At 38.9% G+C, this 12958-nt stretch overlaps 1 protein-coding gene across 2 annotated transcripts in view; it reads left to right on the top strand.

Moving 5' to 3' along the window:
* Positions 1-12958, top strand: part of ap (apterous) — a 294145-nt gene that overhangs the window by 65343 nt on the left and 215844 nt on the right. For both annotated transcript variants that reach the window (XM_065235377.1, XM_065235376.1), the window contains exons 2-3: positions 11755-12189; positions 12744-12883. In XM_065235377.1, the coding sequence (XP_065091449.1) occupies positions 11755-12189; positions 12744-12883 (575 nt within the window). The remainder of the gene's footprint in view (positions 1-11754; positions 12190-12743; positions 12884-12958) is intronic.

The following is a 12958-nucleotide window of genomic DNA, read 5'->3' as shown; positions in this document are numbered from 1 at the left end:
TTGGTTACAAGATTACAACTCTGGATAACATTTTTGTGTGGTCTTTGGGGGCGTGTGGTTCTGAATATGGCGATGAGTGTGCAAAATGTTACGTAATTGCATTCTTCCTATTTGCACACGCTTGAAGATTGGAGGCGAATGCCACATCGACATGTTTCGTCTAGAAACGATTCTCTGGTGACAGTGTTGGGGAAGCAGCATATGCATGTACGTAATTGGTGGATTTGTTAGTTAGTTGTTTTTCAATAGTTTCTTGTTCAAAATACACAGTTGGAATCATTGTTATCGATGCGTTGAAATATTTCTGATCGATTGGTGATAAAATTATTGAAATTGGTCCAGGGGCAGCTGAGTTATTAACGTTCAAAATCTTTCATAATTTCGTTACATGTTCCATTTTCGGTTTTCACAAAGTGTATCTCCATATAGAAATCACAGACGTAGTCCTACCTTAAAAGTATTTGCCATCTTATAAGCTACCCTTCAGTTTGTTTCAAAACCTTAAAATATGAGCATGTGTTAAATATAGCAAAGAATGATGATGGTTTGAGGTCGTGCAAATGTTATGAAATTTGTGTGGGGATTACGGCAAATAACCATCGAAAATTTATTCAACTTCACTACTATCACTCTATATTTGGTTCAAGTTGTCTTAATGGCTTCAACATTGAATATGGGTTACTCCATCTCAAATGAAAATTGAGGGACCCATATTGAAAAATACAAAGTCTTAATTCAAAGTGTTTTTATGTTACTTCATACGCGAAGTTAACGATTTTCAGAGTTGGATTTTCAGAGAGAGAATGATCTTTAGAAGAGGGTAGGTGGATAGTTCCGTTAGAGTACGGCAGTATGAAAATTGAATAGAAGTTGAAAATGAGCGAAGGGCCATTAATGCGACAGTTTTTAAAGATAGACGCACATTTTTGCCTAACCCGTACGATGTAAAGTCTTAAGCCAATCGGCCTAACCCCCGCCGCTGGAGACCACCCCCTTTTTTGCCGATTTCTAATAAACACCAGTTTTGAATGTAATATAGCCCTGCAACCATTAAAGATACAGATGGGATTGGGTACCGTTTTAGTGGGGATTTTGGACGTACCATCAAATGGTATAATCAGATTTTTTCTCCAAAGTTGCCAACTTTGTGATTTTTAATTTGAAAACTTAAAATGCAAATATCTAAAAATACCCCTCTTTTTCAAAATTTGATTACGCCAAAATGGTCAGCGGATTTGTTTACATAAGAATCAACTATTGACAAAACACAACACATTCCATCTAGGAGATATTGAATTTTAAAGAACATGTTTTAATTTTTTTTCGTTTACTCCGAAATGCTTCGATATAGAAAGTTGGTTAAACGGCGCCGGTGGTGTTGTGGTAAGCGTGATTACCTCTCACCCCAGCAGGCCTGGGTTCAATCCCAGTCGGCGCCGCCGGGATGTTCTGAGGCATAACATCTCTGATCACGCCTTCGGATGGGAAGTAAAGCCGTTGGTCCCCGGTTCATGAGTTGATGGGTCGATAGGTGGTAGGGTCCAGGTGTGGGAGCTGCCTTCCTGGCACGTCGGTAGCATTGGTGCTCAGCACGGAAAACAAGATCGACGGAAAAAACAAACCAAAGGAAAGTTGGTTAAAAACTACGAAATCTGTAGCGGTACTAAAAATCTGATCCTTTCAACTTTCAATCAAACTGAACGCAAAAATGTTATTTGTTCTCCAGTGTTGCCAACTTTGCGTTTTGTGCAGTTGAAAACATTAAATGAAAAAGTAAGAGGTTGTATCCAAGTAATCCAAGACATGACCGTTAATTTGATATAGGTCTACGTGTTCGGTATCAATATTCGGCGCCTGTGTTAGAGAAACAACTTGTTGCAGGCCATCGGTGATAATTGATCACGATTGCAACAGTTTGACATTTGTGTAATTTTCAATAGTGGCCTATTGAAAATGGATAAAGTGTTCATTCGTAGAAAACTTTCCAAACGATTGACTGGTTTAGAATTAAAAATCCATCCGCTATTGACAGATTTATAAGTGGTCAAAACCTAACCACTTTTCCTAACGCGGTCGATTTTGGTTTTTTGAAAGTGCACCCCAATATGTTGCCGAAAGACGTAATCCTAGGTCCAACAAAAATCCATTACCCTACACCAGGGGAAGTTGAAACGCGTGGGTAAGTTAAAACGGTAGATGTATCACTTAGCAGAAGTGAATAATCACTGAGATTATGTCTAATATAGTAGTTTGCGATAGTACACAATGCCTCATAAAAATAATTACAGTGAATATTCACATCCCCTAAGAGATACACGTACCGGTTCAAATTACTCCGGTGTACCTTAAAAATTATGCTTACTATCAAAACATTGAACAGGTGGAAAACCTGTATACGAGCTTTTGATCTGACTTTGGAATTCAATAACTGAATCCCCCTAATTTTCAAATATTATTATTATTATCATTATCATTATTATTATTTATTAGTGACACTTGGGTCGTAATTTTTAATTAATGTTGTACAAAGCACCTACTTATTGGAAATCAAACGTTTGATTTGAGACAAGGCATAGTATTCTATTTTGCATCATTCTATGAACTTTGAAATCTGTGTTAGGAAATAGCTTTTCGCAGGCAATCGGAGATAATTTTAATTATCATAGCAACAGTTGCACATTCGCGCAGTTTTCAATAGTAATATTTTGAAAATGATAAAGTCTTAATTTTAACAGATTTGTAGCAAAATTTCCTATCGATTGGCGTATTCAGAATTAAAATCCATCATCTCTGGATCGAAATCAGATCCCTTTCATGCCACGACCGACTTTGGTTTTTGAAATTGCACCCCCATGTTGCCTTCAAGAACATGGTATGTTAGATTTAAACATATCTAGATAGAGCTGGAAAAAGGCGTAACAGTTTTTGTGAACAATGACTTCTCTCGATGATTTTTAGGAATTCAAGGCACGCCCACGCGAACCAACATTACCATCGGGTAGGGGAAGTCTTATCCTACCTTATGATGATGCTGATTTGCGTGGGCGAGCCTTGACTTTCAAGACATCATCGAAAGAAAACTCTATCTTGATATGGGAGCTGACTTCCGGTTGATGACCTTAACAAATGTCCAAAAATACCCTTTAACAAATTTATGGTGGTCCTGAGAAGGACCGTTTTGTCGTGATGGTTGAGTAATGCTGAGCTATTAGGGTGTTAAACACAGATGAGGCTGGTTAGCTGTATGTTGTTTGGAATGAGGGCTACGCGCTTAGCATAGTTGGCCCACAGCGACTCTCGAAGAGCTACTGATTCCGATTAATAGCGGTGCGGCTTTTTCCTCTTTCTATGGATGCTCATGTGGGATGCAGCTCGCTGCTTGCAGGCAGCCTTTCTTTGTGTACTTTCACATGCCGAAAGCACTGCTGCCTCTGTTGCTGACGACCGGACACTACCACACTTATTTTTTTGGTAAGACCGGATGGAATTCAACTTTGAAATCTGGGTTAGGGAACAGTTGCACATTCGTGCACTTCACATTTTCAAAAATGACATAGTCTTAAGATGCGTAGGAATATTTCTATACGATTGGTGATAAAATTATTGAAATTGGTCAAAGGGCAGCTGAGTTATTAACGTTCAAAATCTTTCATTATTTTGTTTTATGTTTCATTTTCGGTTTTCACAAAGTGTACCTCCATATAGAAATCACAGACGTAGTCCTACGTCACAATCTTTCAAAATGCCCCTCCCTTTTTTCTTATTTCAACGACGCCCAAATGAGCAGCTAAATATTTTCCATATGACACACTTATCGACAGAAAGCGATAATTGTCCTTTGAGATGTATTGAATTTTTAAGACAACCAGTTTTAAAACAAAATTCATAGTATTGAATGGTTTCGTTAAAGAATGTTGGTAATACTGCCATAAAATGAAGCCACTGGAAGCGGCTCCCGTTCTAAAGGAGGAGGCTTTTTGGATAGCAGAAGATAAAGTGTTTATTGTGTTGTACCTTTTGACTATAGTTTTAAGATGTATTGTATAGAGACCATGAATCCTCGGCTCTGTAAAGTTAATTCGATTGAGCCTTATCAAATAAATTAATAAACAACATAAAAAAAAAAAAAATTAGAAAATTAGCATAGGGGAAATGGCTCTAATGTTGGTCTATGGATCTATGTTTGGGCCCTTCGCTAAAAATCTGCTATCAATCAATTTTATCTAGATGAACACGTCATTGGGACGGTACGCTATTGAAAATTTAGTCGATTGCTGAATTTATGTGTAGGCCCAAATTAGGGGCATTTAGGCCGACATTACATCAATTCCCCCTAGATGTAACAAAATCTTTATCTTTCTGTACAAGGCTTTGACAGCTCTAAACTTATTGTTCAACCAATGCATGCATTTGTATATTGTGTGGCAAGCTATATTATATAATAAGAATTGCACTGATTATTATCATTGTATTACACTCACTATTAAGCTGTATATATGAATACTTTGAATCATTTATAGGTAAGGGAACCCTTTAAAGGAATTTAGTTCCACTGTGAACATCTCAACATTATTCACTTTGTTTGTTTTACAGATAGCTCATCACACACACCTCCGAATTATCAGCATATGTTACTATACCTTCAATTCTTATATTTATTTTTAAATTAAAATCTTAACGAGGAGTCCATTACCAGGGGACTCTTGATGAGAGCTCTTTGGTGTGGGTGTGAGTTGGTGGGCCTCTTCAAGAAAAAAAAAGAAGGCACAATGATCCTCTATGCGCAGGGAAATCGAGAAAATATCCAACCCGAAAAATTGCCTCGACGGGACCGGGAATCGAATCCGCCACCTACGGTTTGGTAATATCGGGGGTTTACTGATTAGGCTATTAACGGCGGAATTAACAATCAGGTCCAGCAAATATTGTATTCAGTTGAAAGATCTGGCCCACAAATTCATTTTCCGCATGTTAAACTTCCATAATGTTGAAGTAATTTCCTTATCAGAGAGCTGTGTAGATTTTACCCCCTTTACTTTGCTTAAATTAATCTTTGGGTATTATTAGTTAGGTAGGTTCCAAATCTACACGTTGTAGTTTAATTTTTATACCTGGGATCTTGATTGGATAGATTTTGATAAGTCATTGGTGGGAATGACACTGATAAAGACTGCACATTGTAGTTGAAATACGTATCTGTCATGGATATCAAAATGAATTATGTGGAACTAAATGGAAGATGACCTTTTTGCTGATTTATTCCATAATGTTATTTTTTTAATTGCTAAAACCCAAAAGTTTTGTGTAATTTCGGAAAATTCAGTCTTATACTACACACCCCTTTGTTGCATTTTCATTTGCAAATGATATTAAGACTCTATTATAAATAGTTTCATTTAATGATAATGACAGATCCTGTATTTTTATTCTCTCATGACGATCATGATCTGCGCTGAGTGGTGAACAAATAAACAATCAGTTCACTTCCGCGACTTCCTTTTCAAAAAATCATCCATACTAACCAAACCAACCAAAATCGCTTTCCGGCTTCCGATTTTCCAACATCTCACAGGTCTGTTTCTTTTTCTTTCATGCCGCCGACCGGCATTCTCCCATTATTTACTCTTGCTGATGTTGAACATCTGTTTCGTCATTCTCTATGAGCCAAGACGAATCTGCACATAGGCAGAGGCCACAACCGCACTGATGCATTGTTGTATCGCATATTTCTGGCAACTTCCCATCGTCGTCGGCTACTCGCGACCCAGCAGCGAGTAGATTTTCCGCTTCCTTTGGATCGTTTTTCACCGTGCATCAAGTGTGGTGACTTTGAAAGAAAAAAAAAACTCGAATCCGTGTCGTGACGTGGCGGAAAAATAACAAACATCCCGCAACGACGACGACGACGACGACGAATACGACTGCTCATATAAATAATTAGATGACACTTCACAAATATTTATATTGCAGCGTTGCGCGAGGCAAACGGGTGTCTGGACGGGAGTGATTCCGTTGGATTAATGTAATGGGCATTCGGAAATCAGAGCAGCACACATGTGTCAATGTGTCGTAGAGTCTCATCATTCCAACCCCATCCGTAGAGTCAACCAACAGAAACTGACAAATCCAAGTTAAATAAAGGGTGTCCAAGAGCAATTATTCACTTCTTTCCGGCTGTTTGTTCGGCGGAATGGAGTGGTAGTGGTAAAATGAGCAGACGGGGTAAATCGGGCATTTTCTTCGGGAAAATGTTTAATATCATTGTTTTGATCATCGCCTTATTGCTATTTTTTTCATGACAATCGAAACATTCAGTGATTTTCTGAAACTATTAAGTGGTGCAAACATATACATGTTATGCGTGTATTTAAAACACGCTCTCCAGTCACGTAAAGCTACTTCACTGCCAAATAATCATCGGAAAATGCTTTTACCAACCATTTTACCCCAACGCTTTTCCGTTCCGTCATTTCCAAAATAAAATTCAACTAGAAAGTGTTTTTTGGTTAATATTAAACTTGTAGATTATTATATTTTTACGTAAATATCTGTATGAGGAATCAAAGAATATAAGCTAAACTAACATTATGTCTAACGAGATACACAGAATGCACTTATTTTCACCATAAATAACATCAATCTCCTTAGGGTGGGGTTTATTTCTATTAATCGTTCGGGGACATCTTTTCCCATGTGAAAAATGATTATTTTCGTTGACATTTAGAGGTGGCGCAAGGGCTCTAAGTCCAAAATGTCGAACGATTAGCTGTCTCAAATAAAACATATGGTTCTATAAGAACAAACGTGATTTTGTGACCCTTTCTTGCAAAAATTTGGTCCATTTTCAATATGTCCACTCGATATATCTTCTTGAGATATATGGCATAGCGATGTATTCGCATATGGACTTACGCTTGCATATTGATGTATCGAAATCACTATCCTTGCGATGATAGATGCAGCGTGAGTAAATATGACAATGAGAGAGAACAAGAGAGAATGAGAGTAATAGAGAGAGACAGAGAAAACGGCAGAGCGAAATAAAGGTAAAGCCTATTACAGTAAACTCGTTTTAAATATATATTTGCGATCAACGAGTTGGGAAAGAATTTCGAGTTACGGTGGTAAATTTTGGAATTTTGCAAGGAAAATGGGGTTGAAGTGGCTTGGAATTCCACCTTTTTTTGTTATTTAGTTCGTTTATTTGGTAGGCTCAATCGCGTTAGCTTTGCGGAGCCGATAATTAATTGTCCATTGTTTGTAGCAAAACTCACATATTCTATGTCTAGTAGGAGTTGGGCCGACTATCCGCGGCTTACTCAAGGTTAGAGGGATACGTAGGATCATATGACGAGCTTGAGGATGGGGTTTCGTTGTCATTGTCGCCAGTATGAACGGTAGTGCGAGAGAATGAGACTTGACTGTATTTGAAATGTGATACTACTAACTGCTCACTAACTGCTTGTTTATGAATATACATTTTTTTTATCTGGTTCGTTTATTTGTAAGGCTTAATCGCGTTAGCTTTACGGAACCGATAATTAATTGTTCATTTTTTGTAACAAAATTAACTTATTTCTATGCCTAGTAGAAGTTGGGCCGAATACTCGCGGCTTAACCGAGATTAGAGGGGTACATTGTCAAAGGATTGGATCAGGGGAGGAGCTTGGATTTGGGGTTTCGTTGTCTCATCAGAGCGTTGCCGCCAGTATGAACGGTAGTGCGGTTTCAGATTCGCAAGGAGTTCGACCAGTTATGGTAGCCAGTGGGCGACGATGCGACTCATCGAGCCGGGGGGACAAGACAAACAAAAACTAATAAAGAGCAACAAAAGACAAAAGAATTAAACCTTATACTAGACATTTGCAGAAACACATAAATCGTCTGCATATAGCAGAGATCGCGGGTTGCCAACACGTCTCTGATAGGAACATAGGGTTGTCTTCCTTAGGCCTCGAGAGTATTCAGTAGTCACTCTCTGGCGGCGTCATTATCCGCACATTGCCAAACTGCGTGATCGATGTCATCGTAGCCGTTTCCACACCGACAGGTGTTGCTGTCCACGAGATTTATTCTATAGACATGCGCATCTAGCGAGTAGTGGTTGGACATAAGTCTACTCATCATGCAAATAAAGTCACGACTTAAGCTCAACCCTTTAAACCACGCTCTCGAAAAAACATTAGGAATAATTGAATGTAACCACCGTCCAAGATTTCCAGTGTCACAATCGGTTTACTAATTCGAAAGGGTACTCTGACGCACTAAATGGTAAAATTCATCGTGTGAAATTTGCCTGTCATAAAATTCGCCTTCCTCCGCGCCCACCTTTGCGAGAGAGTCCGCTTTCTCATTGCCTGGGATTGTGCAATGCGAGGGGACCCATAATCATATATGATCTTTCGACCAGCACACTCATCTGCTCCCTTACCTTTGAAAGGATATAAGATGAGTGCCTACCTGGTTTCATCGACCGAATAGCCTCAATCGAATTTAATGGTCTGCGGGCATGTTGATTGCTGCCAGCTCAGCAACATAAACGGAACAAGGTTCCTGAAGTTTGCAGAAGGCGCTAGAGTCATTAAAGCCAGTGGATCCACTTAGACGAGACCCATCTGTAAAATATATTTTCCCGCAATTGACGTGTTGGTACTGTTCAAAACATTCACATTTTAGCAAGGAAAACAATGTTAAACATGTGAATATATTTATCGATGATATATGTACGACTATCAAGGAATTCGTTGATTGAAAAAAGACCAATATAAAACCTTATAGGGGGTGACATAAGGCTGAAACATAAATTTGGTTAAAATAGCTTAAGGTGTTACGCGACCCTAGAACAGAGAAAAATAAACCAAATTAATTAATTTTTGTTGTTGCTTAAACAAGTTTTAAACAAAATGGACTTATGTTGGCTAATAGTATACATCTTTAGGAGTACTTACAGTATTTTTTCTTCAATATAAATAATAAATGGAAGATGGCAGCACTGCGTCTTTCTACCTCTGCTTTGCGTGTAGTGCTCTACGGCTAACAATCCCAACGCCGCAAATATCAACCTAAATCAAAATGGATTTTCTCAGTAATCTCGATAAGAAAATCTATAAAAATACTTACGGAAAATGAAAAATATGAATTTTTGGGTAAATGGGACGCTATTTTTGAAAAATAATCTCTTTTTTCACTAAACATTTGTTTCTAACAAATGTCTAAAATTGTTTACCAAAATTGCAATTTTTTATTAATTTATTAATTTGATCCTGCAATCCATGGGCTCCGTAGTTTTGATTTTCTCTAAACTTTGCATCTCATTTCGTGATGCACATTTGTCGTAATACTTCCTTCAACGAACACAAATTTTCTTGCATTGTCATGGTCATCTGGGAGGAGGTTTGCGTCTAGTGCTTTTCCCAGGAACAGTTCGCGGTCACCAACTACCACCCGTCCAGTCTTGGGCGTATCCAGCGAGGCATCTTTCAGATTGCTCGCAATCTCCGACACCGGCGAGAGACCAGCAACCGAGCACTATTGCAACCAGAAAACTTGCTGATTCACGGCAACGTCGCCCACCAAATCACCACCAAACCTCGCGACGGACACATTATGAGCACGTTCCCGGGCTAATTCACCAGCCTGACCGAGTTCAAACTCGCAAACGGTGACGAATCTCTCAATAGAACTACAAGCCGAAAGTGTGGCATCTGAACTCGGAAAACCGGGCTCCCGGGAGGCAATCAAAAGCTACACCGTACAATGGAACTGAAACTGCGTCGTAGATTTTAGAGGTTAGATTCAAGGTCAATCGAGTCACTCAAGGCAAACACAGACAAAACACGATATATCACTAGATCGAATACTTTCGATAACTTTATAAACACTTGAAACTAAATTTCAGCACACAATTTAACAAAATGAAAGCAAAACATCAGGGGAAACATGTCAGAAGGGTATAACTCGAAACGTAAACAACGACTTTGAACGTTGTTTCTCTTGAATGACCACACAGCCGTGAAATCTGACTACACCATTTCATAGAACAAACATTGCTCTGTCAGATGATTTAGTTAGTTTGAGTGGGTGTGTTGTCATTCGTAAGAAACCGACGATCCTAGCCATTGTTTACGTTTCGAGTTAGACCCTTCTGACTTGTATCCCCTGAAATTTTTAATTCGCTGACGAAAAATACGCAGCAAAAATAAAACACGTCAGCTTTCAAGCGCGGCCTACTGCGATCTGTATGAAGATTATCCCTTATTGTCCCTTATTGTCCCAATTATCCCTTATTCTTAACACTTCAAACATTTAACATTTTTATGAAAAAATAAATCGAATTTTTGAAATTTCTGGGGTGGCGTAACCCCTTAAAATAAGTAAATGTAACGTAGTTAATATTGATGGCTAAAGATCGCATGTAATACTCGTCTATCCACACTGAAGTGTGTTCAAACTTTGGTTCGCCTATGGTCATTTTTAAAAACGTATTTTTGCTACTATTGATGACACTTAACTTTGCAGCACTATTTAAATAAAACAACTGGTTAACTTTAGTCCAGGAGTTCGAGAAACATATTCTAGTCATCAATTTATGTATATTCAAGATATTTGAACCTATTCAATTCAATCTTTAGATTCTTCCGACTTCTCTGGAAGTCAACTTGTTCCAACTGTTAAATCCAACTACTTCAGAAAGTGTCATCCGACGATCGATGTTTTTGCCGACTTTCCCCGATTTCTTCTGACTTTCTTCAGAATTTTTTTCTAAGTTTCTCCGGATGTTTTTTTTATTTACTTCGAATGATTCTTCAGACATCCGTAGGATTTTTTAACTTTCTTTGAAAGATTCTGCCCACTTATCCTGATAGTTTATTTTCTCTGTTCCCCTTAATGAATCTCCTGAAACTCCTGAAAATTTATTCTAGCTTTCTTGTAATGTTTACCTCAACTTTCTTCCATCTTTCCGCGTAAGTTTATTCCAGTTTTATTAGGATGTATTTTGCGACTTCCACCATAGTCATGCAACTTCTCCTCGAAGTTAATTTCATCTGACTGACATTGGTCAAATCTAACGATTTATATTGAAAGCTCCTTCCGAGTGCTCCCAGAGGTCCTGCTGACATACCCCAGAAATATTTGCCCGAGTTCTTCTGGACGTTTCTCTGATTTGTTTATTTAAAATGTTATGCGTGTATTTAAACATGATATCCAGCTTCTAAGGGGTCACGTTAAGCTACTTTACTATGGAATAACCTTATCATTAATTTGCCATTTACCCCAATGCTTTCCGTTCTTTCACTTCCAAAAGAAAATTTAACTAGAAAGCGTTTTTTTTTATTTTAAAAAAGTAGAATATCATATTTTTAATTATTTTTTTTTCATTATTCACGAAACTTTCTGCCGTATGCTGGTTTATCACCGAAAAATTAAATATCTGTATTAGGTATCAAAGAATATAAACTAAACTATCATTATGTCTAACGAGCTACATAGAATAAACACACGATATTTAACATCAATCTTCTTAGGGTGCCCATTTTACCCCCACCATGAAGAGCAAATGAGCATGCGTGAAGAGCAAATAATACAGAACTAAAAATATGATTAAATCGGGGGGGAGATTGTCGTCTTAAGTCGTTAATCAAGTAGAATCACGTATTAGAACAGATGATCGTTTAGACTGATATGAGCTTTATTTGAATCTCATCCTCAATGCACCTGCAACTAATCGTATTCCTTTCTCTCTCTCATTTCTAGCACCAGAGCGCTAGGTTTCTTGGTCCACCCCGCGAGCGCAGTCCCGATCTTACCAATGCCTGCCAGATCAACTCCAACAACAACAACAATATCAACCACCGGACGTGCATATCCTGTACGGATACCTGCGAGCACAGCCTCAAGGCGAGTCACGGCATCGGCGGTGGAGGTGGCGGGGGACATCTGGGCCCTGGTCACCTCTACGCCGACAGTTGCCACAGCTATGACTCCACCTCGGACCGATTGATCGCCGATCGGCCCAACTACTATACCGATCTCAATCGAAGTGACTGTTCGGACGCCAGCAGTGGGGTGCTGAACAGTTGTGTTCAGCTCAAATCGGAACCGCCGGGAGTTCCGAGTAGTCCCGAATCTTCCACTGAGTTACCACCCTCCGGACTGGACGAGTGCGCGGGCTGTGATATGCCGATACAGGTTGGTACTTACGTTCAAATGCCATCCCCAATTGGTGCAAAACTCAATTGCGGTTTCTGAACAATCTGTTTTTTTGCCAATTATTTTCGAGTTCGATAATCTCCGTTCCGGGAAAGTGTTGAAAATCTAGGTGGTCCGACAGCCAAAAACCGCAATTGCAATTGGTACCATCAAATCAGGTCGGCATTAATTTGCAAGTTTTTCCTCTGCATAATTGGACACTTTTTGTGATAATAACGAAACCGCAAGCCCTCGAAGTTCCCCTTCTCGGATCAGTCAACTGTCGTTACTCGGGAAGATCTAATAAAACTTCATTAATCTGATTGAACCGCATCCCTAATTGGACCAAATCCAATTTGTCCAACAGCAATTTTGTGGAATGCGGTTTTTCCGGCACCTGAAACGGAATCGAATGCGTTTATTTTTTCACAATGCCAGAACTTATCTCCGTGTTATCCTTGTATGTAGATTAAAAAAAAACTTCTGTTTGATCATCACTAACTGTCTGAAATTTTGCCCTTCTTTTCTCACTTCTTGTCCGTGCTCCGAAATAGGATCGCTTCTACCTGTCAGCTGTTGAGCGCAAGTGGCACGCTACCTGTCTACAATGTTGCATCTGCCGGCAAACGCTGGAAGGTGCCAACTCCTGTTTCTCTCGTGATGGCAATATCTACTGCAAAACAGATTACTACAGGTGAGTTTTGGATTTTGTTTTGTATCTTAGGATAAGTATTACTTTTTTTTGCCTGGCATAAGCTGCCGAAAATTG

This window comes from Ochlerotatus camptorhynchus, unplaced genomic scaffold (assembly GCF_037179485.1).
Source record: "Ochlerotatus camptorhynchus isolate MF236.1 unplaced genomic scaffold, CSIRO-AGI_Acam_v1.1 ptg000475l, whole genome shotgun sequence".
Taxonomy (NCBI): domain Eukaryota; kingdom Metazoa; phylum Arthropoda; class Insecta; order Diptera; family Culicidae; genus Ochlerotatus; species Ochlerotatus camptorhynchus.
The sequence above is the reverse complement of the archived record's forward strand: the minus strand, read 5'-3'. Positions and strand labels throughout refer to the sequence as shown.